The sequence below is a fragment of the Myxine glutinosa genome, chromosome 4 (genome assembly GCF_964187855.1).
Source record: "Myxine glutinosa chromosome 4, kmMyxGlut1.1, whole genome shotgun sequence".
Lineage (NCBI taxonomy): Eukaryota > Metazoa > Chordata > Myxini > Myxiniformes > Myxinidae > Myxine > Myxine glutinosa.
In genome coordinates this window covers 188,723,479-188,751,013 of record NC_136264.1, presented here as the reverse complement: position 1 = coordinate 188,751,013, position 27,535 = coordinate 188,723,479, and the positions used below count along the sequence as shown (strand labels likewise).

At 44.1% G+C, this 27,535-nt stretch overlaps 1 protein-coding gene across 3 annotated transcripts in view; it reads left to right on the top strand.

The window, feature by feature from the left end:
• The window catches only part of LOC137425575 (IQ motif and SEC7 domain-containing protein 1), a 201,371-nt gene that overhangs the window by 99,731 nt on the left and 74,105 nt on the right, over window positions 1–27,535 (top strand). For all 3 annotated transcript variants that reach the window (XM_068114140.2, XM_068114142.2, XM_068114141.2), the window contains exons 2-3: window positions 14,297–14,561; window positions 22,709–23,685. In XM_068114140.2, the coding sequence (XP_067970241.2) occupies window positions 14,297–14,561; window positions 22,709–23,685 (1,242 nt within the window). The remainder of the gene's footprint in view (window positions 1–14,296; window positions 14,562–22,708; window positions 23,686–27,535) is intronic.

The window sequence follows — 27,535 nt, the reverse complement described above, 5'->3', positions numbered from 1 at the left end:
TATTTAAGATACTTGGGGAAACGATAAACCAAATTCTAGAGGAACTGCAGTCGCACTAGGTAGAGTGCATACCTCCGCCAGTCTGAACAGTTTACGTTTTGTAATCCACTGATAGGCCGGATCTGGATCCAGACCTTTTCTTCTTTTTTTTTGTATACAAGATCGAGGTTCGTGTAAGAACTAACATTAATCACAAAAAAAACCAAATGGACACATAAAACATGATAAAGGGAGCGGGGAGACAAGATGGGGAGAGAGAGAGGGAAGCACACAAGTACAACTGTAGAGAACAGGGACATCCGGAGATCTGTGGGAGGGAGAGGGCTTAGGGGGAGAAGTAATAGGAAGAGGGTGGGGGTTCGGGGTGGGAAAGGCATAAAACACATGGACACTGCTCGGACTTCCAGGGAAGAAGTCGGTATTTCAAAAAAAGTGGATCTGGGGTGAATTAATGGGGGTAGAAAAGATCAAGGTTTTGGATGGGGGAACATAAGAGATGGTGGTGAACAGCTGTTTTAAAGACCTGGAGGGAGGAGTGGGATTGAAGAGAGTGAGGGAGTTTGTTCCAGAGGCAGGAAAAAAGGAGAACAAGTACACATACATTCAAAGTACACCGCCCCCATGCCAAATAATTAAATATCCTACAGCGCGGCATTGCCGGGGCGCCTCGGGCGCCCGGCAATACCGCAGTGCAGCTCATAGAGGCTGCATTGGGAGGGAGAGGTGTACACTAAATTGATTGATTAATTGTATAATTAAAATCAATAAAAGATTATCACAAAATATTTTCATAATCAATTGGCTAATCGCATAACTAAACCACTAGTGCTTCATCCGAAGATGTATCTTTTAGAAATTTAATTAAATAGGTCATTTATAAAAAATTAAATAATTAATTGATTACTCAATAAATAATTAATCGATTAATCAATAAATAATTAATAGATGAAATGATTAATCAATAAATCAAAAATATCCTTGATCGCCACATCACTTGGTCACTCATGTCCAAATATTAGCTTCTCAGCTCAAAAGGTGCCTGAGATATTGGCCAAATGAGAAAGAAAATAAATAAATGATTAATAATGAAAATAAATAAATAATAATCATAAAAAAATTAAATTATTAATCAATTTGGTCAGAGAACACATAAACTACCACTATTTCATCAGAATCTGTAACTTAAAAACAAATTTTTTTTTTGTCATTAATCGAATAATTAAATAATTAATCGATTAATTGATTAATTAATAAATCAAAAATATCCTTTGCAGCCAAATCACCTGGTCATTGGCATGTCCAAATATCAGCTTCCTAACTCAAAAGGTGCCTGAGTTAATGGTCAGAAGAGAAAGGAAATTTGATTAATTAAATAAGTAATTAATTAATTGCTAATAATTAAATAACTCCTCAATTTATTGATTAATCAAAAAAAAAAATACCCTTTTTGACAAAGGACTTGCTCACTATTGTGCCGAAATTTCAGCTTCCTAGCTCAAAGGATGGCTGAGATATCGTCCGGACAAACAAACAAGAAAATAAACATATGTCACCCACAGGGTGAACCGTATCTTGCCAAAATGTGAAAATTCCGTTTTTTCGTCATGACGTCATCAAATGACGTCATAGCGTCAAACTGTTTACAGATCTGGGAAGCACTCATCAAGGGCATTCATATGAGGTATTACTCGATATGGTACCTACGATTTCAAAATTTGACCTTGGGGTCAATAATTTTCGACCTCCAGCGCTAACCATGAAGGTCAAGGCCGATCGCCACCAAAAACTAATCAGCTGAGCGCCGGACCATATACTAGATTCCCATGAAGTTTGGAGACGATCCGATCAAAGTTACTCAAAAAATTAGTGTTTCGTCGACCTCCATGATTGACCGCAAAGTGACCTTGACCTTTGACCTTGACCTTCAAAATTTTGTGTGCTGAAGGGTATCTCTATAGGACTCTGATATGCGAAGTTACAGGAGTTTCCAATAATAACTGTGGTCTACAGAGTGATCTAAACGTGAAAAAAAAATGATTAACCACAAACAAAAAAACAAAATGAACATATGTCACCCACAGGGTGAACCGTATCTTGCCAAAATGTGAACATGAGTGACTTGCTTCAGGTCACACTGAGGTGAACAGAACTGCTATCCACTAGAAGCGACTCTTTGAGGAATGTCTGCCCACGAGATATTCCGATGATAATCGTTCTAGAGAGTGACCTTGAAAAATACGTGTTTGCCTTATAACGTCACCAAATGACGTCATTTATATAATGTCTAAAGCTTGACATTTATACGAAACACTCATCAACGGCCTCAATTTGAGGTACTACACGATATGTTTCCTAAAAGTTGAAAATTTTACCTTCGAGCTGATTTCGAGCTGATTCGACTAACAATACTCCAAACATAAGGGTTTAGTTGACCTCCATGATTGGCCGCAAAGTGACCTTAACCTTTGACCTTGACCTTCATAATTTTGTGTGCTAAAGGGTATCTCTAAAAGACTCTGATATGCGAACTTACAAGAGTTTCCAAAGGGAACTGTGCTCTACAGAGTGACCTAAACAATGCGAACTAAAGCAATACAATATACATGAAAAGTGCAGTTTTTTCGTCATAACGCCGTCAAATGACGTCACATTGTCAAACTAGTTATATGTTTGGAAAGCACTCAACAAGGGCTTCAATTTGAGGTACTACTCGATATGGTAACTGAAACTTGAAAATTTTACCTTTTGGTCAAAATTGAATGACCTTCAAAATGACCTTGAAGGTCAAGGCCGATCGACACCAAAAACTAATCAGCTGAGCGCCATACCACACCCTATATACCCACCAAGTTTGGAGATCATAAGATCAAAGTTACTCAAAAAATAAGGGTTTCGTTGACCTCCATGATTGACCGCAAAGTGACCTTGACCTTTGACCTTGACCTTAATAATTTCGTATGGTGAATAGTATGTCTTCATGACCAACGCACATGAAATATTGAAAGATTTTGATGAGAACTGAGGAAATAATTTTTCATGAAAATTCCGTTTTTTCGTCATGACGTCATCAAATGACGTCATAGCGTCAAACTGTTTACAGATCTGGGAAGCACTCATCAAGGGCATTCATATGAGGTATTACTCGATATGGTACCTACGATTTCAAAATTTGACCTTGGGGTCAATAATTTTCGACCTCCAGCGCTAACCATGAAGGTCAAGGCCGATCGCCACCAAAAACTAATCAGCTGAGCGCCGGACCATATACTAGATTCCCATGAAGTTTGGAGACGATCCGATCAAAGTTACTCAAAAAATAAGGGTTTCGTTGACCTCCATGATTGACCGCAAAGTGACCTTGACCTTTTACCTTGACCTTCAAAATTTTGTGTGCTGAAGGGTATCTCTATAGGACTCTGATATGCGAAGTTACAGGAGTTTCCAATAATAACTGTGGTCTACAGAGTGATCTAAACGTGAAAAAAAAATGATTAACCACAAACAAAAAAACAAACATACAAGCTGACTAATACATCTTGCAAAAACTTCGTTTTGGCAAGATAAAAACAAAAAAACAAACAAACATACAAGCTGACTAATACATCTTGCAAAAACTTCGTTTATGGCAAGATAACAAACAAGAAAGAAAGCAAGAAAACAAACAACCAGGGTGAAAACTGAGTACTCTCTTTCAGCGTGCGTCACTGCCGAGCCCCCTTCGGTGCCCAGCAATGACGATTTGCAATGCCTGGAGATGGCATAGGAAAGGAGCGGTGTACAATGAAAGAGTGAAGGTGAGCAGAGAGTCTTCATTTTTGCAGTTTCACCAGAAGATGGTTGCAGGCAGATCCTGTGCGACTGGTAGGAATATTTGGGGGACAGAGCACAGATAGAGCTGGTGGAGCAAGGCCGGAGAGGAGTCGCTAGAAGACAGAAAGACCACCAACCTGCCTGCAGTGAATGAAAGGCCCTCGGAGTTAGCTTCATCGCAGGAGATTCTAATGATTCTGAAAGCTGTGGTTTCAACAGCGTGAAGCCAAGCTAGGTGTGAGGCAGGAGCACCAGCCCAGAGGGGGGAACAGTATTCCATTAAGCTGCAGATGACGCCTTGTATGTGGTGAGGAGCTCAGGTGTGCCAAGGAAGGACTTCGCACGATGGAGGATGCCCAGTCGGCGACTGGCTTTGGAGGCCAGCTTGGAAATGTGGTTTTCCCAAGAAAGATCATGGCAGATAGTGAGACCCAATAGCTTGAGCAACAGAACTTCTTGGAGAGGATTGCTGAGAAAGTGGTTGGGAGGGTTGTCCAGTCGGTATTTTCGGAGGGACATAGTAAGAGTGTGAGATTTGTCAGGATTGAAAGACATGTTCCACTTGTTTGACCAGTGTGTGATTATGTCCAGGTCTGCAGAGAGTGACGAGGCTGCAGACTGCCGATCTGAGGGATGAGGAATGGAGCGGCAGAGAGTGGAGTCATCAGCAAAGAGATAGAGAGGACCTGAAGTAAAATCGAACTGGCTTTTCTTGTCAGCTATCCAAGTCATCCACCAAATTTTGTCCTAGTCCGTCCATAACTTTTTGAGATAGTACTAGACAGTATATCGTTTTTGGTCCCGTCTACCAATGGTGGAAGAATCACTTGAAATAAAAATTTTTTATCGTGTCCGATCCGGATGTTCATCAAATTGAAAGCAGTTCATCGTTGTCACAAACCCAACCTGTCCACCAGATTTAGTCCGAATCCGTCCATAACTTTTTGAGATATTGTGCTCACAGACAAACAAGCAAACAGGGGTCAAAACCTAACCTCCCTTCATGAAAGGTGGAGTCAAACATAACCTCGGTCCACCTTCGGTGGCGGAGGTAATAAAATAATATATGTAAGTCTCGTCCTGATGACCTGCATGCATTCTATAGCAATGTCGGACCAACAATGATCCGTCCTGAATTGATTACATCGCAGGTTCACACAAAACATCATCAAAGGCAACTTTTCCTCGGACTTTATTCAAGTTTTTTTTTCTGCACATACCACATTTTCATGAGAATTCTTATTGTCTATTACCATTTTTGGCAATCGTTCCAAGAAACGCACGCAAATCCAGCTCCAGCTCATAACCAAACTATGTTGAACTGAGTTCATTCTGTAAAATAATATCTTGTACGTCGTTACCAATTCTGTTTTTTTACCTTTTTGTGAGAGCTGTCTTCTTCGGTGCGCTCGTCAAGCATTCCTGTTGTTTCTATTTGAAAAGATTGTTGTTTTGGAGTAAATTTGTGGCTGAAATAATTGATTTTCCAGATCTCTGTTTTCCCTGTCCATTGATCTCTTCTCTCATTCATTCAAGTTGCATTTTCTTTCTCTGCCTATCTTTTTATCTTCGGTTATTTATTTTTATCAGTGTATCGCAAGAGGCGACTAACAAGGTTGGTGGCAGGAAGAGCATCCGCCTGTAAAACATTGCTTCAAAAAGGGGACCATGGTGCCCAAAAAAGGCCAACCCCTGCTCTGCGGGGAAAAATGGCCTCAAAGGCGGTTCTTTTTCTTCTTATTTATTTTATCCCCTAATACCTCACTTGCTATAAAGGTGTTTTTTAACTTCGATTCCTGTCTTGGTGCTTCTCCACCCTGGTTGTTGAATCAGGCAGCTGGTTGAAACACAATTGAGTTTGTGGGCCCGCTGTTCAGTTAGGGTTTTGGGATTGAAGGGTTGAAACCCAGAGGATGGATGGTTCCCAGCAGATGATGCGGAGGGTCATTGAATCAGGAACTCAATAAGCCGAAGGGATTCTTAAGATCTACCCCTCTTTCTCTCTCTTCATATGGACCCCCGCTTCAATCTTTCTACGTTTCTTCCCCCCAACCACTCCTCTCTCCCTTCATCCCCCAAGAATGAGGAATTGATTTCTCTAAAAATCATATAGTCAGCAGCAGTGCATATCAATGAGAACCAATCTTGTTGACAGAATAGAAATTGGTAAAGGATCTATGCTGCCTTTAATGAATCCGTTTTGCACGAGTGAGCGCTAGTAGCAGATCGGTACAAGTCATCTCACCATCACCGCATGGCAACTATAATGAATGAATGAATGATTTTTTTTTTTTTTTGTATACAAGATCGAGGCTCGTGAAAGAGCTAATGATCGTTTTAAGGCCATTTTCCCCGCTAGAGCGGGGGTTAGCCTTGCGGGCCCCATGACAATCATGGTTCCCTGTTCGAGGCAATGTTTTTATGGCCGGATGCCCTTCCTGACACCAACCCTTGGTCGCCTCTTACGATGCGCAGGGATACGGTGTGCCTATTCTAAACCGGGGTACACACCGGGATCATTCATCCCAGCAAGCTGGTACTCATTTTGCCGACCTCGGAAGGATGACAGGCTGAGTCAACCCCCCTGGCGTTAATTCAGCGATCGATCGGGATTCGAACCCAGGATCCTAGGATCCCAAGCCGGCACCCTAACCGCCAAGCCAACACCAGGCTCGCATGGCAACTATAACTGCACTGAAACTGCACTGAAGAATGCTTTCTTGGCCAATGAGTGCTATTGCCATTCATTCATGACCAATTCAAAGTAATATGGGTGGAGTGTCTTGGGAGTCACTGAATGTATCAATCATAGCACTTGATAGAGTTAGCAGTTAAATATTCCCAGTCCATGAACTCGGCACTCAGTATGAAATTAAACGATACACATCGGTGTAATCAAACCTGCAAAACACATCATCCAAAACAAAAATAACAATTGTTATTTTTATCATTATTATTACTGGTAAAAGACGGTTATTACTGTACAAAAAGGTGCATCAACAGCGGTAAACTTCCAGGAAAAAAAAACTTTATTTCATTTCAATTTAACTACATGTTTGAACAATTTAGAACACAAGTTGCGTTTTTGGCACTTAAAAAAAAATCTTTCATTTAGCACGAGCACTTGGACAAAATATTGCGGCATTTTACTTCATCTCAACCAATCAAATTTGCTGCTTGCAGACACCGACCATGTCCTTTTTTCTCAAGACTGCATGGGATAAGGTGTTTTATGAACTCTGTAGTTATATTATTGTTGGGCATAGCATGTCCAGGTGAGGACATGTGAAGGAGGAGGGATCAAATATCAGTGTGAATGAGTGCGGCAGTGAGCCGAGAAGCCGTGAAATCTCGGTACTTGTCACGTTGCCACTGCTGACATGGTGGGGTGTCTGAGCTTCTTGGCCTGTTGGGAATTCTGGTGCAATCCAAGGTTGCTCCTTTTTTTCTGACAAAGAACCAGGCCCAGAGTGCAAGCAATACCATGCACATTGACAAGATGCACTTCTCTCTGTAAAGTTTCAGTTGTCTTATGATATATAATATTGTGTGTGTGTGTGTGTGTGTGTGTGTGTGTGTGTGTGTGTGTGTGTGTGTGTGTGTGTGTGTGTGTGTGTGTATGTGTGTTCTTCCAAGCAGGATGTTCTAGTTTTGTATTTTTCAGTCATTTTCTGAAATGTGTAGAATTTGTTTTTCACTTGGAAGTTGTGGGTTACGATGTAAAAATAAAGGTGGGAAAAGTCTGATTTAATTCCTTTTATTTTAATTCCAGGCTATAAGGCAACAAAAGGTGGAAATGTTGAAAGGAGGTGTAGCCTTTCTATTGGCACTACATATGTATATGTACTCGTGTATATACTGCATGTGTCTATATATATATATACAGTCGTGGCCAAAAATATTAAAATATTGGCATAATGCACCATTTCTTCCAGAAAATTGTTGAAATTAAAAAGTATTTTGGTATCCACAAATGTATTTCTTTGGTTTGAAGTGGAACAAAACAAAAAAAGCTGAAAAAATTACTAAATCTTACCTTATTCCACACAGAAATCCTAAAATGGCCTGGACAATATTATTGGCACCTTTTCGAAGTTGTTCGAAATAATTAGATTTCAAGCAGGTCATTCTCCTTTACTTTGGAATTGAACTCACCTGTGTTGAGTTGCAGGTGCCTGCAATATAAAAATCACTCATTCAACCAGTTTGATTAGAGAAAAGGAGTCATGTCACTGTCACATACTGTTTTATGTCACTGTGTGTTCCACAATGAGCAGGGAGAAAAGAAAGAAAACCAGAGAATTGTCTGAGTAGTTCAGACACAAGATTTTAGCTCAGCATTGACAATCTCAAGGCTACAAGTGCATCTCCAGAGAACTTGATGTTCCTGTGTCCATACGAATGTTATCAGGAATGTACGCAATGACCGTACGCAATGTTATCAGGAAGTTTAAGGCCCATGGCACTGTAGCCAACCTCCCTGGACGTGGCCGCAAGAGAAAACTTGCAGCGAAGGATTGTTCGAATGTTGGAGAAAGCACCTCGATCAACTTCCAAACAGATGCAAGCTGACCTTCAGACACAAGGTACGACAGTTTCACCTCGCACCATCCCGTGCCAACTCAATGAAAGGGAGTTCTGTGGTAGGAGACCCAGGAGGACCCCACTGCTAAGCCTGACTGGAGTTTTCCAATACACACCTGAACAAGCCAAAATCCTTCTGCGAGAATGTCCTTTCGAGAGATGAGACCCAATTAGAGCTTTTTGGTAAAGCACATCATCTCTATGTTTATAGAAAAAAAAATGAAGCCTTCAATGAAAAGAACACCTTCCTGACAATCAAACATGGAGGAGGTTCAGTGATGTTTTGGGGTTGCTGTGCTGCCTCTGGCACTGGGTGCCTTGAATGTGTGCATGGAATCATGAAATCAGGAGATTACCAAAGCATTTTGAAGCGCAATGTTCAACCCAGTGTCAGAAAGTTGGGTCTCCCTCGAAGGGCATGGATCTTGCAGCAGGACAATGACCCCAAACACACCATCAAGCACCCAGGAATGGTTCAAGACAAAACACTGGACTGTTCTGAACTGGCCATCAATGTGTCCAGATCTAAATCTCATTGAACACCTGTGGGGAGATCTGAAAACTTTTTGCACCTGACCAGATGACAATATCAGGCCGCAACCTTCTCACACAGATCTCCTCTGGGAATACCAATTGTGGCTTTAGGTCTGCCACCACCTGCCAATCACAAGCATCTGACAGCCCTCTTGCTTTCCACCTCCTCCTCTTTCCACCTCTGACCATTTGGCCCTCTTTGACAAACAACACCTCTCCCCCATCGGTCTCGTTCTCCACTCTTCTCTCTCTCGATCTCTGCACCTCTTGTTGCACCATCTGCACGACCACCGCCAGTACCTGATCATGTCACCACTTATATCTTCCTGCTGCCAATGCTACTGAGCATGCACTCAGTGCATGCTGCACCATTCCCAAACCTCCACACAAATAGCATCTCTCCTCCTGCAACAACCCCCACAATCTCAAGTTTACTGGTGACGGAAGCACATCATACGTTGCCCGCAACAGGAAACTCAACAATATTGGTTCCATCCTCCAAATCTCTTGACACTTCAATGGCCTCACATGCACACCTTCCCACCATGTCCAAGCACCTTGCTGTGCCTATCCGACTGCTTTCACATATCTCCCCTCCTCCTCCTTTCTTCTCACCTCCCTCTCTCAACTATCTTCCTACTCTCTTTCACACATGCCTTTCCCCATCGCTCATGCTTCATCCACCCCAAGCCATCCTTCCCGTGCTGTACCATCCCCACGACCTCCTCCTGTTGCAACCGCTCCTCCATCTCATCCACTTCTGCACTTGCAATCCACTTCCCACTTCCCTTCTACTCTGGGAGAGCATTCTTTACCACTGAATCACTGGAATCCCACAACATCATGAACTCCTGCACCCCCACCACCTTAAACACCTTGGTTAATGATGTCAAGGGAAACCGGAGTTTTCCACCCTGACCATAAAAGGCAATGTTCGTCAAACACCGTGGCACTCCCAACCACCTCCTCACAAACCCGCTCACCACAACATCCATCCTCTCCATGTCCAATCACAATATCATATTTCATCAATGACCACAATACTCGTGGCATCAATCCAAACTTCAAACACCATACCTTCAACTTACCTGGCAAACCACATCCATCAGTCCTCTTCAATCCTCTCAAAAGCTTGTTCCTCACTTCCTCCACCCTTCCCACATCATTCAACTCCACTGTATACCATCTTCCCAAACTCTTCACAGGGGCCTCTGTCAATGATGGAACCACCTCCCCTCCCAGCTCAAAACTGTGCATGTTATCCACCACTCCTCGTCTCACCACCACACTCCTCGACTTTCTTGCTTTAAAGCCTATTCTTGCCCATCGCATCAACCTCTCCTAGTCATCTCGGCACCTCTACTGCTGCATCAGCCGACTGTTGGACAACTGTCAGGTCATCCATGAATGCAAACATCGCTGGCAAACTCTGACCAGGGGCTAGCCCCACTTCTTTCCCTTGTCCACTCACCACACGTATCAACAACTCCATAACCAGCACAAACAAAATAGGGGAGATGGTACATCCCATCGGGATCCCCACTTCCAACTTCTGTCACTCTGTTACATAGGACTGTCGCAAACCGCATCCAAAACTGATCATAATATGCCATCAAAAAATCCCTAAATCTCCGCGGCACCCAAAATAAATCCATGGCATACCTGATCAAGGTGTGCGGCACTGACCCATATGCGTATTGCCGAGTGTTCAATGCATCCTGGTCATCCTGGTATTCCTGCCTTCTGCACAGAACCACCCACAAAACCATCCTCTTGTTGGGGAAAAAAACATTGGAAAAAGATATAAACTATTAAGGCTCATCATATACTGTATATACTAACCCCCGCTCTTGCAGGGAAAATGGCCTTAAAATGCATGTTGTTGTGTTGTATATACTGTATATACATCATATACTGTATTAAGGCTTGTTATGCTCTTCAAATAAGTCGATGCAACTCGCATAATGACTGGTATTGTGGTATATAACCGAAAGGTTTTCAGAGTCATAAGTGTATGCAGGTCTCACTGCGTTGCCCTGATGAAGCCCCAACAAGGGCGAAACCAGGTCGGTAACTGTGAGCTTATTATATTATGTGAGTACTACGTAACTGTAAAGTTATTTTAATAACACCCGGTCAGAAATCAATAACTTCCACACCAGTCAGGGCAAATCTCTACCTTACACGATACACTTTAATCAACCGGATCACTCTATAAATGACATTCAAATCTCTGCCATTGAATCAATCACAAATCGATCACACACCACGATTCTGAAACGTGAGTCCTTTTGGATACATAAACTTCGGACAAAAATCCCTCATGGCATAAATTTTGATGATTAAAGCATGTTCCTACATCAACCCAATCAAATTGTTAACCGTAATCCATTCATTCATTCATTCATTCATTTATTCATTCACCCATTCATTCTACCTTAAAATGTCATTTATATAAATATATTATATGAATATAAATGGTATATGAATATATGCTTGTGTGTTTATGTATGTATGTATCTCTATATTTGTATATGCACGTGCACCGGAACTGTAACGTAAACGGTAACTGTAAGAAATAGTAGAATTTGTGAGTGAGTGAGCTTTGGCCGGTGAGTGAGCTTTGGCGTGGCTCTTCCTTTTGTATGCATTTTCTACACATATCACACATCTTACACACATATCACTATACATACTTGACTGATATACAGAACTGCTGTTTTTGTAGACTCAGTGGAAGACCTTTGTTGGTCGAAAGCTTGTCGAATTAAAGATCGAAGTCCTGAAGCTACTTCCGCGTCTGATTTAATCTCCTGATTATTTATTCAATGCAAATGAGACGCCCTGCTCGTACTGTGGAGTTTCTACTATGTTTCACAGTTATATATATATATATATATATATATATATATATATACTAGCAGAAGTACCCGGCATTGCCGGGTGGGGGAGGGGAGGGGGAGGGGAGGGGAACGGGGGGGGGGGGGGGGGAGCGAGCCCCTTGGCAAAGCGAGCGATTTTTTTTTTTCATAGCGTCATAGCGATTTTTTTTTCATAGCGTCATATCGTTCATAGCGTCATAGCGATTTTTTTTTCGTAGCGTCGTAGCGTCATATCGTTCATAGCGTTTCATAGCGTCATAGTGATTTTTTTTTCATAGCGTTTCAGAGCGTCATCGCGATTTTTTTTTTCATAGCTTCATAGCGTCATAGCGTCATCACGTGATCGCTCTGAGCGAATCAGCGCCCACCTGCTCTGATTCCGTTGATTCCGTGCGCTGAAATGCGCTGAGGTAAATATGAATAAAAAATATGGATCGTCAAATATTTTGAGTTCGGCCATGTTCGTCCCACGCTCAATGGCCATGTCTATGTCAAATATCAAGCACGTAAGCCTCTCCGTTTAGGAGTCTATCGGTAACATTACACACACACACACACACACACACACACACACACACACACACACACACACACACACACACACACACACACACACACACACAAACTGTGTTTTATATATATATATATATATATAGATAGATATATATATGCACACATACAGTAAATGATGATCCTTAATAGTTTATATCTTTTTCCAAAGTCTTCCACCAGGCTTTGCTTCTGGGATTCGGCTGCTAAAGGCTTTTAAAGGAACACTTGTAATGTATTTTCTTAAAACGCTAAATGGCTAATTTGTCGAAATTGCCAAAATCCACAGCTAATTCCCAGTTGTATTCCAATACAATTTGTTGTTCGATCTTCCTTGTTTGATGTCCATTTTCATCTCGGGCGATGGGCTTTTATTTCCTCAAGGAATTGCACTCGATACTAGAGCAATATAGCGCTTGGAGAGGAAGCGCTCATTCATGAGAAAACAATTCCACCCTGAATCTGTCAGCCAGCACCAGCGCAGTGCTGATACATGGTCAAAATATTGAACTTTGACGTTTCAAATCCTGAGCTTAAAAGCGGATTCTTCATTACCTGAACCAGCTTGCATTTTTACCTTTTTACCATCCCACCTTGGCATCTGCCATTCTGTAGTAGTGTAGCAGCATAGCAAACCTGTTGTGCATTTTGTGATACAAGCACCAAATTTGGCACAAATGTACATTAATATGTTGCGAACATTTTCAGATATTGGGCCACTTGAAATTCCGTAATTTTTTTTTCAAATTTTTTCAAATTTCGTAATTTCAAATTTTTCGGGTGACACCGTCACAATTTCGGTCTTCGAGGCCGGCCGATATAGTGGGGCGGCTTAGCCCAAATATTCAAAAGAATTGTGCATTTTGTGATACAAGCACCAAATTTGGCACAAATGTACATTAATATGTTGCGAACATTGTGTGGTCAGCAATGAAGACGAGAGTCTGAAATACATGTATGCAAAAGACCTTGTGAACCAGTGAAGCAAATACACGGGTAAGCATGAATTAAACCTAGGGCATGATATAATTTCCATGATGTTTACCTCTACACTCAATGGTGGAAGGAGGTAATGTTTTGATCCCAGCTTGTCTGTATGTCTGTTTGTCTGTTAGTCCACAAAATTCCAGACAAAGCTTGTAGTAGTGGTAGTTGTAGTGGTAGTGGTGATAACAGAAATTGTTATAGAGAACTGAACTTATATTTATTATTATATGCAGAAAATAACTTCATTTCTATATGCCCTGCAGTGGACAGGTTAATTGGTTTATGCACTGAAGGGGTCACCCTGGTGTGCACTGCTGTGTTCTGCCTCACTGAGTTGTTCAGGTATGATGTACTCAGCACAAGCTTCCGGTCGGCCCGGAGGTGGGGGTGCGGGGCCTGTCACGGAACGTCAAAACAAACGGCCTGCCGGGGCCGCCCAAAAGTCGGGCGTGAGGGGCGCGTCCACTAATGGAACGCCTCTCGCTTCCCAGATCGAGGGCCACGTGGTCAGGAGAACCTCGTCCCTTCCGGTCACACTTTGCCTATCGGCCGGCCTCGAAGACCGAAATTGTGACGGTGTCACCCGAAAAATTTGAAATTACGAAATTTGAAAAAATTTGAAAAAAAAAATTACGGAATTTCAAGTGCCCCAATATCTGAAAATGTTCGCAACATATTAATGTACATTTGTGCCAAATTTGGTGCTTGTTTCACAAAATGCACAATTCTTTTGAATATTTGGGCTAAGCCGCCCCACTATAGGCCTGATTGATGAGTCTCTCTAGTGCTTTCGATTTCCTCTCGGCTCTCCTTCCTTTTTCGACCCTCTTTTTCATTCTTTCCTTCCTCCTCTCATTAAAACCGCCTCTTCCTTCCGAATATGTACCGTTTGCCCAAACTTGTGGCAGATAAAAGGTCTTGGCCTTACTGTGCATTGCTTCTTCCCACAGTGTTGACACGGACACTCACCCTGCTGAGACAACGGGAATATGTTCCGATGCCCCCTCGGCTTCAAACCAGGACTCCTCCAGCATACATCCAGCTGCCTGCTGCCCTCAGCGGGACACACCGAACGGGACAGTGGTAAAACGACGGGTCAGCTGTCCACGGTCCAGTTCCGTACTTCGGGGTGGGGTGGCTGAGGAAGGCGCCAGCTGCAGAAACCACTCGACGTCTCAGAGCTATGAACTCTCTGCAGATCTTCAGGATAAACAGGTAATGATGGTTTGAGGGGAAAACATCATCCTTCTGTTAAAAAGAAACTAGAAGAGTGTATTCGTTCCTCCTCTGATGGACCAATTAGTCGTTACGTCTCTTGGTGCTAGAAGGGGGAAAGGGGAGAGGGAGAGGGGTAGGGATTGGAGGGAGAGGAGGGGGAAGGGAAGGGGAGAGATATACTGCATATAAATCTTTTGAGGGGACTTTTACAGGCTCCTCCATTTTGAGTGGGAGGAGGTGAGAAGGGAAGGTGGACAAATTTACCCATGCAAAGAGTGCTTTGACCTCAACGTTGCTCAGGTAAAGAAGGAAATTGTAATACCTTCTGCCACCCCCACCAGGTGGCGATACACGGTACACATTTACCTAGAGGATTTCATGCCTTCCCCCACCCCTGCCTCCCACACTCGTGTGAGGCCACGGCCACATTGCCTATGTTACCCCCCGCTCCCCCAAACCTAACAAAAAAACCCAACCCCAACAACCTTGCTAGTGACGTTAAACGGGCGCCCGTCTGCTAGTATTTGTTTGGGGACGTTAAAGATCGGACGGTGTCCTTGGCAAAGAGTAGGCGAGCCATCACCGGCACCATGAACAAATTGTAAATTCCTGCTTTAACCAGCAGAGGGCACTGCATCAGCAGCACAGCCGCACCCTCACGACTTTCTACAAATACTCTATTTTCAGCTTCATTTTACTGTGAACTTTCATCCAGGAAATGGAAGAGCACAAGAAAGCCGATTTTCACGATTGTCTTTGAATCTTCACAATGGGTTTTATTAATGATTTATTTTACTGTTAAATCAATCTTCATGTCATTCAGGGAAAGCACAGTTCATTTAAGCACAGCTTATTACACATACTGGAAGCACCCACTCCCGAAGGGAGCCGCCATGGGGGTCATGTTATTATCTTTACTAGGGCATGCCCGTACTATATATATATCTAAAATTATATCCCCCCCCCTCTATTTACATGAAATGGTTTGGTCCAAAGCGAACGGCTTGCGAGTACGGTGACAATCCCCCCCCTCTATTTACATGAAATGGTTTGGTCCAAAGCGAACGGCTTGCGAGTACGGTGACAATCCCCCCCCTCTATTTACATGAAATGGTTTGGTCCAAAGCGAACGGCTTGCGGAGTTTGGTAAAGAAATCGCCATAGCGTGCACAAACGCGCAGGAAAGCGAAAGAATCGCAAAGTAGTTTTAATTAGTTTTAAAACATAGTTTAACGGCAACATAGTTTGCCAACGTGAAATAAATGAATACGCTCTCAAATGTGCCGTCCGAGGCAGAGTCTGTTCGCCACGTTCGGCACACGTGATAGCTTGCTGCTCTCTGATTGGTTGAATCGTTTTTTGGACATAGCTCGGTAACTACTTGTCCGATTAATATGAAACCTTGAAAAGGCACATCCTCAGGTCCCCAGCAATATACCTGGCAAGTTTCAAGTATATCGGACCCGTGGTTGTCGAGAAACAGCGGTCACAGACATACAGACATACATACATACATACATACACACAGAGATTACTGGAATTATAGATAGATGATTATTAATACCACTAGGGCATGCCCGTACTATATATATATATCTAAAATTATATCCCCCCCCTCTATTTACATGAAATGGTTTGGTCCAAAGCGAACGGCTTGCGAGTACGGTGACAATCCCCCCCCTCTATTTACATGAAATGGTTTGGTCCAAAGCGAACGGCTTGCGAGTACGGTGACAATCCCCCCCCTCTATTTACATGAAATGGTTTGGTCCAAAGCGAACGGCTTGCGGAGTTCGGTAAAGAAATCGCCATAGCGTGCACAAACGCGCAGGAAAGCGAAAGAATCGCAAATTAGTTTTAATTAGTTTTAAAACATAGTTTAACGCCAACATAGCGGCAACATAGTTTACCAACGTGAAATAAATGAATACGCTCTCAAATGTGCCGTCCGAGGCAGAGTCTGTTCGGCACGTTCGGCACACGTGATAGCTCGCTGCTCTCTGATTGGTTGAATCGTTTTTTGGACATAGCTCGGTAACTACTTGTCCGATTAATATGAAACCTTGAAAAGGCACATCCTCAGGTCCCCAGCAATATACCTGGCAAGTTTAAAGTATATCGGACCCGTGGTTGTCGAGAAACAGCGGTCACAGACACACAGACACACAGACATACACACAGACATACACACAGAGATTACTGGAATTATAGATAGATAGTAGAGTACCCACCCGATGGGAGATCTTGTTCCAAACGTGAAACACGTTCTTCTAACACATCCCTTTTGTTGGGTGGTGTGTAGGCAACAGACCGCTGCCTCAGTCGCTCCTGAAAATAATATGAACCCTGGTTACGTATATGAAGCAAGAATATGCGTACTGCTTACGTGCATATATAATGCATTGTGCTTGTAATAGCTCAATAATTTGAAACTCACCCTCACCCTAAATGAATACAATGCCAAGATGGGTGAAATTTTTTTTTTTTTACCTGATGGAATCAAACTAAACTTGCACATGCACAGGTTCAGGGTGCCCTCATTAATCCCTGAAAGTTTCACCTTCCTCGGTCAAATCCTATTGGAGGAGTAGATGATACATGCACACATACATACATACATACATACATACATACACATGCATACAATACAAACACACACATGCATACATTACATACACACAAATGCATACAATACATACACACAAATGCATACAATACATACACACAAATGCATACAATACATACACACAAATGCATACAATACAAACACACAAATGCATACAATACAAACACACAAATGCATACAATACAAACACACAAATGCATACAATACATACACACAAATGCATACAATACAAACACACAAATGCATAAAATACATACACACAAATGCATACAATACATACACACAAATGCATACAATACAAACACACAAATGCATACAATACATACACACAAATGCATACAATACATACACACAAATGCATACAATACATACACACAAATGCATACAATACAGACACACAAATGCATACAATACATACACACAAATGCATACAATACAAACGCACAAATGCATACAATACATACACACAAATGCATACAATACAAACACACAAATGCATACAATATATACACACAAATGCATACAATACATACACACAAATGCATACAATACATACACACATACAAACACACATATCTACATTTGCTCCATTATACAGTATATAGATAAGGTCATGAGGCAGGTGTAAGTTGTGAATTTCATCGATTGTCACATGTAAGCCACGTTAGATCATAAATCAGAGGTATTGTGGAAACATCGCCCTGAGGAATTGTGGAGACGATAAGAGACTTCACAGAGCAAAAGGGGGATTTCATAGGGTTGGATGCATTATGACAGCACATCTTAAGGCTAAGATTATGGAATTTGAAAAAAAGTAAATGATGATCATTGCGGCCACCATGTGCCGTATCAGATAAAAACAATAACAAAAATGGGGAAGAGTTTTGAAAGTGTAGACAAAGCCACGACCAAAAATGGCAACATCGAAAACCCACAAATTCAACACACAAAGCAGATGACAGCTTGGGGATGGTCTCCTCAAACTCTCATTTGGTTGTCTGTGTCACCCGGTTTCTTATTTTAAAGTTATTCCTAATATTTAAACCGTTTGCCCTTTTAATCCACAGTGTCATCGCTTTGGCTTCTATGGGAGAGGAGCAGAAAAATAAGAGTCTGATTTCAGTTTTCTTAATTAATTCAACAACCATGCTCTCAATTTTTTTAAAATCTTATTTGACCCCTCACCTCTCACCCTACCCTGTGGTGTAGCTAGGGTTTGTGGTGCCCGGGGCCAAAGGTCAATTCTAGTGCCCCACAGGCACTGGCCTAGTCCAAAATTTATATAGGGGGCATATGAAAGAGCTCTACGCTTCCCCAGTGAGCTCAGCAGCAGAGATGAGCTGTCCACCTCTTTACAAAGTACACCGTGGGATCTTTAACGTCCGTGAACTAATGCATGCCAGCGTTCGGAACACCCAGTTTAACCAAGGGATGACACACAATTGATGAATCATCCCTCCTGTGAAACACCAGGATGACAGTTTATAGCCGGTAAAGCCGGTGTTGTGAATGAACGCGTACGTATTATGTTGAAAAGCCAGATTTTGCTGGATCCCTTGAGAATTTCGAAGCTTTGACGCACCAAATCGCTCAATGGAGCCTGCCATCTTGCGGATGCGGAAGTATGCATAAAAAATTGAAAACAGTTCAATAGGAGTTTGTTTCACCCGTCTTTTTTTGATTCACAATCTTATGCACCTCTAATTTGTAATTAAAATACTTTAAGACCAACCTCGGCCCGCACGGGCCTGGTTAACTTCAACGAAAATCGTCAACAAACACCGGAACCAATGAGATTCGAGCATTTGAAAAAATATTTCAAAAACCAAATCGCTCCATGGAGGCCGCCATCTTCCGGATGCGGAAGTATGCATACAAAATTGCGTTAAACTTCAATAGGAGTTTGTTTCACCCGTCTTTTTTGATTCACAAACTTATGCACCTCTAATTTGTAATTAAAATATTTTAACACCAACCTCGTTCCCCGGGCCCGCACGGGCCCTGGTTAACTTCAACGAAAATAGTCACCAAACACCGGAACCAATGAGATTCGAGAATTTGAAAAAATATTTCAAAAAAGCTTATTACCGTGTTTCGGAGGCTGAAAACGGCGTCAAATATTCTAAAATTGATGAAGAATTATTTTTTAGAAATCTCGCGGCCATAGGGGATAGTTTTTCATGGCCGGAAATATCCGAAGTTGAGACGGAATTCACCGAATTAATCAAGAAGGAAATTTTATATATTTTAATCTCATCCAGAATGCCAATGATGTCATTTTGAACGAGGTATGGTACCTACTACACCTACCTACTACCAACTACCTACTACCAACTACCTAACCTACTGATGCCATAGTGATGGGTAAAATAGTGGCAAGAGGCTTTGGCTTCGCCGGCTCATTGCGGCTTTGCAGGCGGATACTAGTAGCCGGCAAAGCCGGTGTTGTGAATGAACGCGTACGTATTATGTTGAAAAGCCAGATTTTGCTGGATCCTTTGAGAATTCCAAGCTTTGACACACGAAATCACTCAATGCAGGCCGCCATCTTGTGGCTGCGGAAGTATGCATAAACAATTGCGAAAAAGTTCAATAGGAGTTTGTTTCACCCGTCTTTGTTTGATTCACAATCTTATGCACCTCTAATTTGTAATTAAAATACTTTAAGACCAACGTCGTTCCCCGGGCCCGCACGGGCCCTGGTTATCTTCAGTGAAAATCGTCACCAAACACCGGAACCAATGAGATTCGAGCATTTGAAAAAATATTTCAAAAACCAAATCGCTCCATGGAGGCCGCCATCTTCCGGATGCGGAAGTATGCATACAAAATTGCGTTAAACTTCAATAGGAGTTTGTTTCACCCGTCTTTTTTGATTCACAAACTTATGCACCTCTAATTTGTAATTAAAATATTTTAACACCAACCTCGTTCCCCGGGCCCGCACGGGCCCTGGTTAACTTCAACGAAAATAGTCACCAAACACCGGAACCAATGAGATTCGAGAATTTGAAAAAATATTTCAAAAAAGCTTATTACCGTGTTTCGGAGGCTGAAAACGGCGTCAAATATTCTAAAATTGACGAAGAATTATTTTTTAGAAATCTCGCGGCCATAGGGGATAGTTTTTCATGGCCGGAAATATCCGAAGTTGAGACGGAATTCACCGAATTAATCAAGAAGGAAATTTTATATATTTTAATCTCATCCAGAATGCCAATGATGTCATTTTGAACGAGGTATGGTACCTACTACACCTACCTACTACCAACTACCTACTACCAACTACCTAACCTACTGATGCCATAGTGATGGGTAAAATAGTGGCAAGAGGCTTTGGCTTCGCCGGCTCATTGCGGCTTTGCAGGCGGATACTAGTAGCCGGCAAAGCCGGTGTTGTGAATGAACGCGTACGTATTATGTTGAAAAGCCAGATTTTGCTGGATCCTTTGAGAATTCCAAGCTTTGACACACGAAATCACTCAATGCAGGCCGCCATCTTGTGGATGCGGAAGTATGCATAAACAATTGCGAAAAAGTTCAATAGGAGTTTGTTTCACCCGTCTTTGTTTGATTCACAATCTTATGCACCTCTAATTTGTAATTAAAATACTTTAAGACCAACGTCGTTCCCCGGGCCCGCACGGGCCCTGGTTATCTTCAGTGAAAATCGTCACCAAACACCGGAACCAATGAGATTCGAGCATTTGAAAAAATATTTCAAAAACCAAATCGCTCCATGGAGGCCGCCATCTTCCGGATGCTGAAGTATGCATAAAAAATTGCGTTAAACTTCAATAGGAGTTTGTTTCACCCGTCTTTTTTTGATTCACAATCTTATGCACCTCTAATTTGTAATTAAAATACTTTAAGACCAACCCCGTTCCCCGGGCAGGCACGGGCCCTGGTTAACTTCAACGAAAATCGTCACCAAACACCGGAACCAATGAGATTCGAGCATTTCAAAAAAGATTTCAAAAAAGCTTATTACTGCGTTTCGAAGGCTGAAAACGGCGTCAAATATTCTAAAATTGATGAAGAATTATTTTTTAGAAATCTCGTGGCCGTAGGGGATAGTTTTTCACGGCCGGAAATATCCGAAGTTGAGACGGAATTCACCGAATTAATCAAGAAGGAGATTTTATCAATTTTAATCTCATCCAGAATACAAATGTTGTCATTTTGAACTAGGTACGGCACCTACTACACTTACCTACTACCAACTACCTAACCTACTGATGTCATAGAGATGGGTAAAATAGTGGCAAGAGGCTTTGGCTTCGCCGGCTCATTGCGGCTTTGCAGTCGGGTACTAGTAGCTGTGTCGGGATACAAACCCAGGATAGACAGCTTAGAGGCGACGTCTGCGTATATCTAGGCCATCCAGCCAGCCCTACATAATCGCTAAGGCCTCTCACCACGTTTACCTTTTTCTCCAGAGTCCAGGCCCTCGAGTGTCAGCTCCTTCTTCGCTTTTTTTTCCCCCCCTCACATGTCTGTCCTTACCATGCCATACTTCATATAGAAATCATGGCATATCTTGTGTGTACACACAGGCCGGGCTTAAGGAAACTCTACCTGTGAAAGACAGAAAAAAAATTAGGAATTATCCTCAGATGGCCGCACTCATTATAAAGAGGGTGAAATTATAGAAAAGTGAGGATTCCAACACTGATCTCTATACTAACTGGATAGAAGGGGAAGTTCATTTTCTGAAGCCATTTGTCCACCATCTTTGCTCTCCCATGAGTTCCGGCACGTAATGAAGGTGAATGACACTAATGATGAAATGTCAAATCCTCTTCGCCTTTGATGACGACCGTCGCTGTTTGTTCCATAAGCTGGACACTATGACATTTCATAAACACTATAACAATGCTTTTTTTCAACCCAGGAATAGACTAAAATTAAGTCTGAATGGGATAAAATCAAGTAGGAAGATGGAATTTTCGAAGGAATATTCACCATGAAGCAAGTATTTTTATTGATGAAAAGGGGATTTTCAGTGTTGTGGGTGGAGGTGGAGGAATATGGCGGATAGAGCACTTCCGGTGGATTCAGTATGGCGGATGGAGCGCTTCCGGTAGCTTCAGAACAACCCGACCGGTTAACGTTCGGCACTCCATCCAGTTAGTGTAGAGATCAGTGGATTCCAATGCAAGACGTGGAAAGGAAAAGACAGGGACAAGGAATTGTTAAATAATTAACTTGTCACGTGATCCGTGCCGTCGCTAATTGTGCTGTACGGCGCGAGACATCTGGATGTGATCGACACGTAATTACGTCATTACGACATATCTGTCCAACAATTTACAATTATAACCCCTCCTTCCCTTAGGCCTTTGATGAATCATGGGCGATCTTGGTTTTACAGAATGGTTACATATTACATCATCAAATGCACTTCGCGCTCTGTCGCTCATTACTACGCCTATGCCCCCACCCACAACCTTTTACCTTCCATCGTTCCATACCAACACCTCAAGTGTGACCTTTTCCTGTTTTTGCTTGCATCCAGGTAGAAGTATTGGAAAGAAAGTATGGCGGTCATTATGTCAGCCGACGTGCCGCCACGACGATTCAAGCAGCATACCGGCAGTACCAAATGCAACGGCAGTTCCGGCGCCTCCGTGACTCTGTTTGTGAGAACCGCGTCTCCAAAGGTATCGGGATGCGCATGCAGTTACCAGCGGAGGCTTCTGAAAGACCGACCGCTGCACAGGTGCACGACGAAGGGACTATTTTCGCGACGGCAGGAGAGCGCGCCGTGGTGGTTACCATGGTGACGGCGCGACAACAAACGTGCGTGGCCGGAGAAAGCGGCGCATCTCGGGACGCGCTGCTCGAACTGGAGACGGCCTTTACCGAGCAGGTTCGCTCCCTCGCCGCTTCCATCGACGATGCCCTCGCCGGCCAGAGCTGCGACGGGGTGGGGACGAGAGTCGGCGACGATGGCCTCGCTTCATCGTACAGTGACGTGACTCTCTTTATCGACGAAGACGCCATCACGCCACCGTCCGCCGCCGGCCAATCGACGGCTCGCTCGACCACAGGTGCCACCGCTCCGAGCACGTCGTCCACGAAGCCCTTGCGTGCCGTCGTAAAGTCTCAAGGGGACACCGGTCTGCCTGATCTCAAAGACCCCGCTTTTTCACAACTCGACGACCCTCCGAGCCCCGCGAGTACCGACGAGGCCGCCTTGGGCCGAGCGACACCATCGTCCGGAGCCGCCAGGGTCAACGGCGGCGGCATCGGGCAGCAGGGACACGCCGACTCCGACGTCTCTGACAACGAGAGCGCCAACAGCACGTCCAACTCGAACGAGACGATCAACTTTAGCTCGGAGACGTCGTCGCACGACGGTGCCACACGAGACGCAGGCCTTGTCCGGCCCGGGTACCACAAGGATGCGCAGGGTGGATGCGACTCACCTGCTTTCAGCAACGACATCAGTCGCAAAAGGCAGTACCGGATCGGTCTGAACTTCTTCAACAAGTAAGACATTCCAGTCCCGAATTGTCATTTCCCATTGGTATTTTATTACTTTTACTCGTGAGGAATATTTATGATGGACAAGAACCTTAATGTTCACAATCAAACCTGCAGTGACAGTTACCTGCTAACCTCCATTGATGGACCCAATAAATGATACACGAACGTACATTGTGTGTGAACAAATATCTAACAGTGATGTTTATGGAAACAGCACCTTGTTTGTTTTGTGTTGCTTTGCACCAGCAGGTGAGTTTACTGCAAAAATATTCCCAGCAGGTGTATCAGGTTGTGTCTTTTTATGTTTTTCTTCTTCACTCTCGTCTTGCATTTTATACATATTTTAACCAGCAATGGTACCTAGCGTCCCACATCCCCCCCCCTTCCCTTCCCCTCCTCCCAGACTTTCACACCACCCCTTCCCCTCCCTTTGGACTCTCACACCACTCCTTCCCCTCCCTCTGGACTCTCACACCTTCCCTTCTCCTCCCCCCAGACTCTCACACCACCCCTTCCCCTCCCTCCGGACTCTCACACCTTCCCTTCCCCTCCCCACAGACTCTCACACCACCCCTTCCCCTCCCTCTGAACTCTCACACCATCCCTTCCGATCCCTCTGGACTCTCACACCACACCTTCCTCTGGACTCTCACACCACCCCTTCCGGGCCCTCCAGACTCTCACACCACCCCTTCCCCTCCCTATGGACTCTCACACCTTCCCTTCCCCTCCCCCCAGACTCTCACACCACCCATTCCCCTCCCTCTGGACTCTCACACCACCCCTTTTCCTCCCTCCGGACTCTCATACCACCCATTCCCCTCCCTCTGGACTCTCACACCACCCCTTCCCCTCCCTCTGGACTCTCACACCATCCGATCCCCTCCCTCTGGACTCTCACACCTTCCCTTCCCCTCCCCCAGACTCTCACACCACCCCTTCCCCTCCCTCTGGACTCTCACACCTTCCCTTCCCCTCCCCCCAGACTCTCACACCACCCATTCCCCTCCCTCTGGACTCTCACACCACCCCTTTTCCTCCCTCCGGACTCGCACCACCCCTTCCCCTCCCTCCGGACTCACACCACCCCTTCCCCTCCCTCCGGACTCACACCACCCCTTCCCCTCCCTCCTCCTCTCACCTTTTCCCCTCTTTCCTCCCACCTCCTCCCATCCCAGCTGCTTCCTCCTCCTCCCACCCTACCCTTCCCCCTCCTTCTTCTCACCTCCTCCCATCCAACTCCCTCCCTTTGGACTCTTACCCCACCTCTTACTCTCTCTCATCCCGCCCTTTCCCTCCCTCCTCCCCTCCCACACCACCCTTCCCTCATCACCTCCCACACCACCGTTCCCTCATCCCCTCACACACCACCCCTTCTCCTCCCTCATTCCCCATTTAACACCATTAGATATCCTCCAGTAGGTCAAATGCATTCATCTTATAACCCACATAATTTTCAGGATCTACTTATCGATCCATTCCTTTTCCTTCCTTTTATTTTGCCTTGAGAATTGCCTCCCGATGTCCAAACAGTTCCACTCGATCCCTTCCAGTCCGCCACAATGGCAGTCGACCAACGTCTAGGGTCACCTTGTGCTGCTGCTGGTCATTACTCTATTTATTCAGTGAAGGTTTAACTGCATTGCCAAATGCTGTGTATGTGGAAATATTTGTCCATTATCAGGCAAACACGCTAACCCCCACCCCTCCTCCTCTTACCCCTCTCCATCCCATTCCTTGAGATACCATTTTCTCATCTTACACCCACGACTGCAGTTTCACATATTGATTTGCTTCCCATCGTAAAAATCATTTTTAAGAGCCTCATGGGTCCACAGAGTCGACGTCTCAAGGCGGTTACACCATATGCACTATCACGGATATGGATTCGGAAACTTGACCGGAGTGCAGGAATATTTGATTAGGTCAAAAACCCTCAAAATATAAGAACCTGTGCAAGCGGGCCTGGTGTTGGCTTTACGGTTAAGGTGGCCGGCTTAAGGTCTTCGGATATTGAGTTTGAGCCCCTATCCGTGCCGTTCAAATAACACCAGAGTAGTTGACTCGGCCTATCATCCTTCCGAGGTCCGCAAAATGAGTACCAGCTTACTCGTAACAGGGGGAACTGCATCAGCAGCTGCATACGAAACAACAACAACCTTGCAGAAGCAGAAAGGTGTGCTTAATACCCCCTAAAATATATCAGGTGACCATCCTCATATCGTCCACTGCAAGCAAGAGTGGTTGGTTGGCTAAGACAGGATAATTCGAAAAGGGGAGGTTTGGGGTTGGAGAGGTGAAGTGCTGGTGGTAGAAATGTATGATAGAGAATGAGGATGAAAGAATTTTGAAAGAATTATGGGTAAGAGAAGAGAGATGTGTTCAACAGATGAAGGTGTTGGGGAGGGAGAGTGGAGAGCTAATGGTGCTCCAAAATGAGTGTACTACACTCTACCGTGCTCCTTTTTTTTTTTCTTTTTTTTTTTCTTCCTGTATACAGAGTCGAGGCTCGTGAAAGAGCTAACATTTATCAAACAAACAAATCAAACAAACAAGCAAACAAAGTATATAAAAAGGGGAGCGGTCGACAAGATGGGGAGAGAAGGGGAGGAAGCAAACAAACACAACATTTGAGAGCAGGGACATCGGGAGATGTTTTTGGAGGGAGAGGGCCTGGGGGGAGGCAGGATAGGTATAAAACGCAAGCACACCAAGGACTTCCAGGAAAGAAGTCAAAAGTCACCTCAAAAAAGTGGATTTGGGGTGAAAGTAGCGGGGGTAGAAAAGATCAAGGTTTTAGATTGGGGAAGATAAGAGATGGTGGTGAACAGCCGTTTTAAAGACCTGGAGGGAGGAGTGGGATTGAAGAGAGTGAGGGAGTTTGTTCCAGAGGCGGGAGCAAAGAGGAATGAAGAAGTGAAGGTGAGCAGAGAGTCTTGATTTTGGCAGTTTAACCATAAGAGGGTTGCAGGCAGATCTTGTGCGACCTGCAGGAATATTTGGGGGACAGAGCCCAGAGAGAGCTGGGGGAGCAAGGCCAGAGAGGTGTCGGTAGAAGACGGAAAGACCACCAACCTGCCTGCGGTGATTAAGTGAAAGGCCCTCGGAGATAGCGTCATCGCGGGAGATTCCAATGATTCTGAACGCTTTGGTTTCAACAGCGTGAAGACGAGCTAGGTGTGAGGCAGGAGCACCAGCCCAGAGGGGAGAGCAGTATTCCATTGAGCTGCGGATGAAAGCCTTGTATGTGGTGAGGAGCTCAGGTGTGCCAAGGAAGGACTTCGCACGACGGAGGATGCCCAGTCGGCGACTGGCTTTGGAGGCCAGCTTGGAAATGTGGTTTTCCCAGGAAAGATCATGGCAGATAGTGAGACCCAAAAGATTGAGTGACAGAACTTCTTGGAGAGGATTATTCAGAAAGTAGATGGGAGGGTTGTCCAGTCGGTCTTTTCGGAGAGACATCGTAAGAGTGTGAGATTTGTCAGGATTGAAAGACATGTTCCACTTGTTTGCCCAGTCTGTGATTTTGTCCAGGTCTGCAGAGAGTGAGGAGGCTGCAGACTGCCGATCTGAGGGATGAGGAATGGAGCGTCAGAGAGTGGAGTCATCAGCAAAGAGATAGAGAGGATTTTCAAGAGAGTCAGAGAGGTCATTGATGAAGACCAGAAAAAGCACAGGGCCCAGAACACTGCCTTGGGGAACTCCAGCCTGAACAGGAAGAGAAGATGAGAGAAACCCATTCAGGGCCACACGTTGACTACGACTAGAGAGGAAGTCCGCCAGTCATGCGTGGAGATTTCCATGGATACCAAAGGAGGAGAGTTTGGTGAGCAGAGTGGGGTGCCAGACCGTA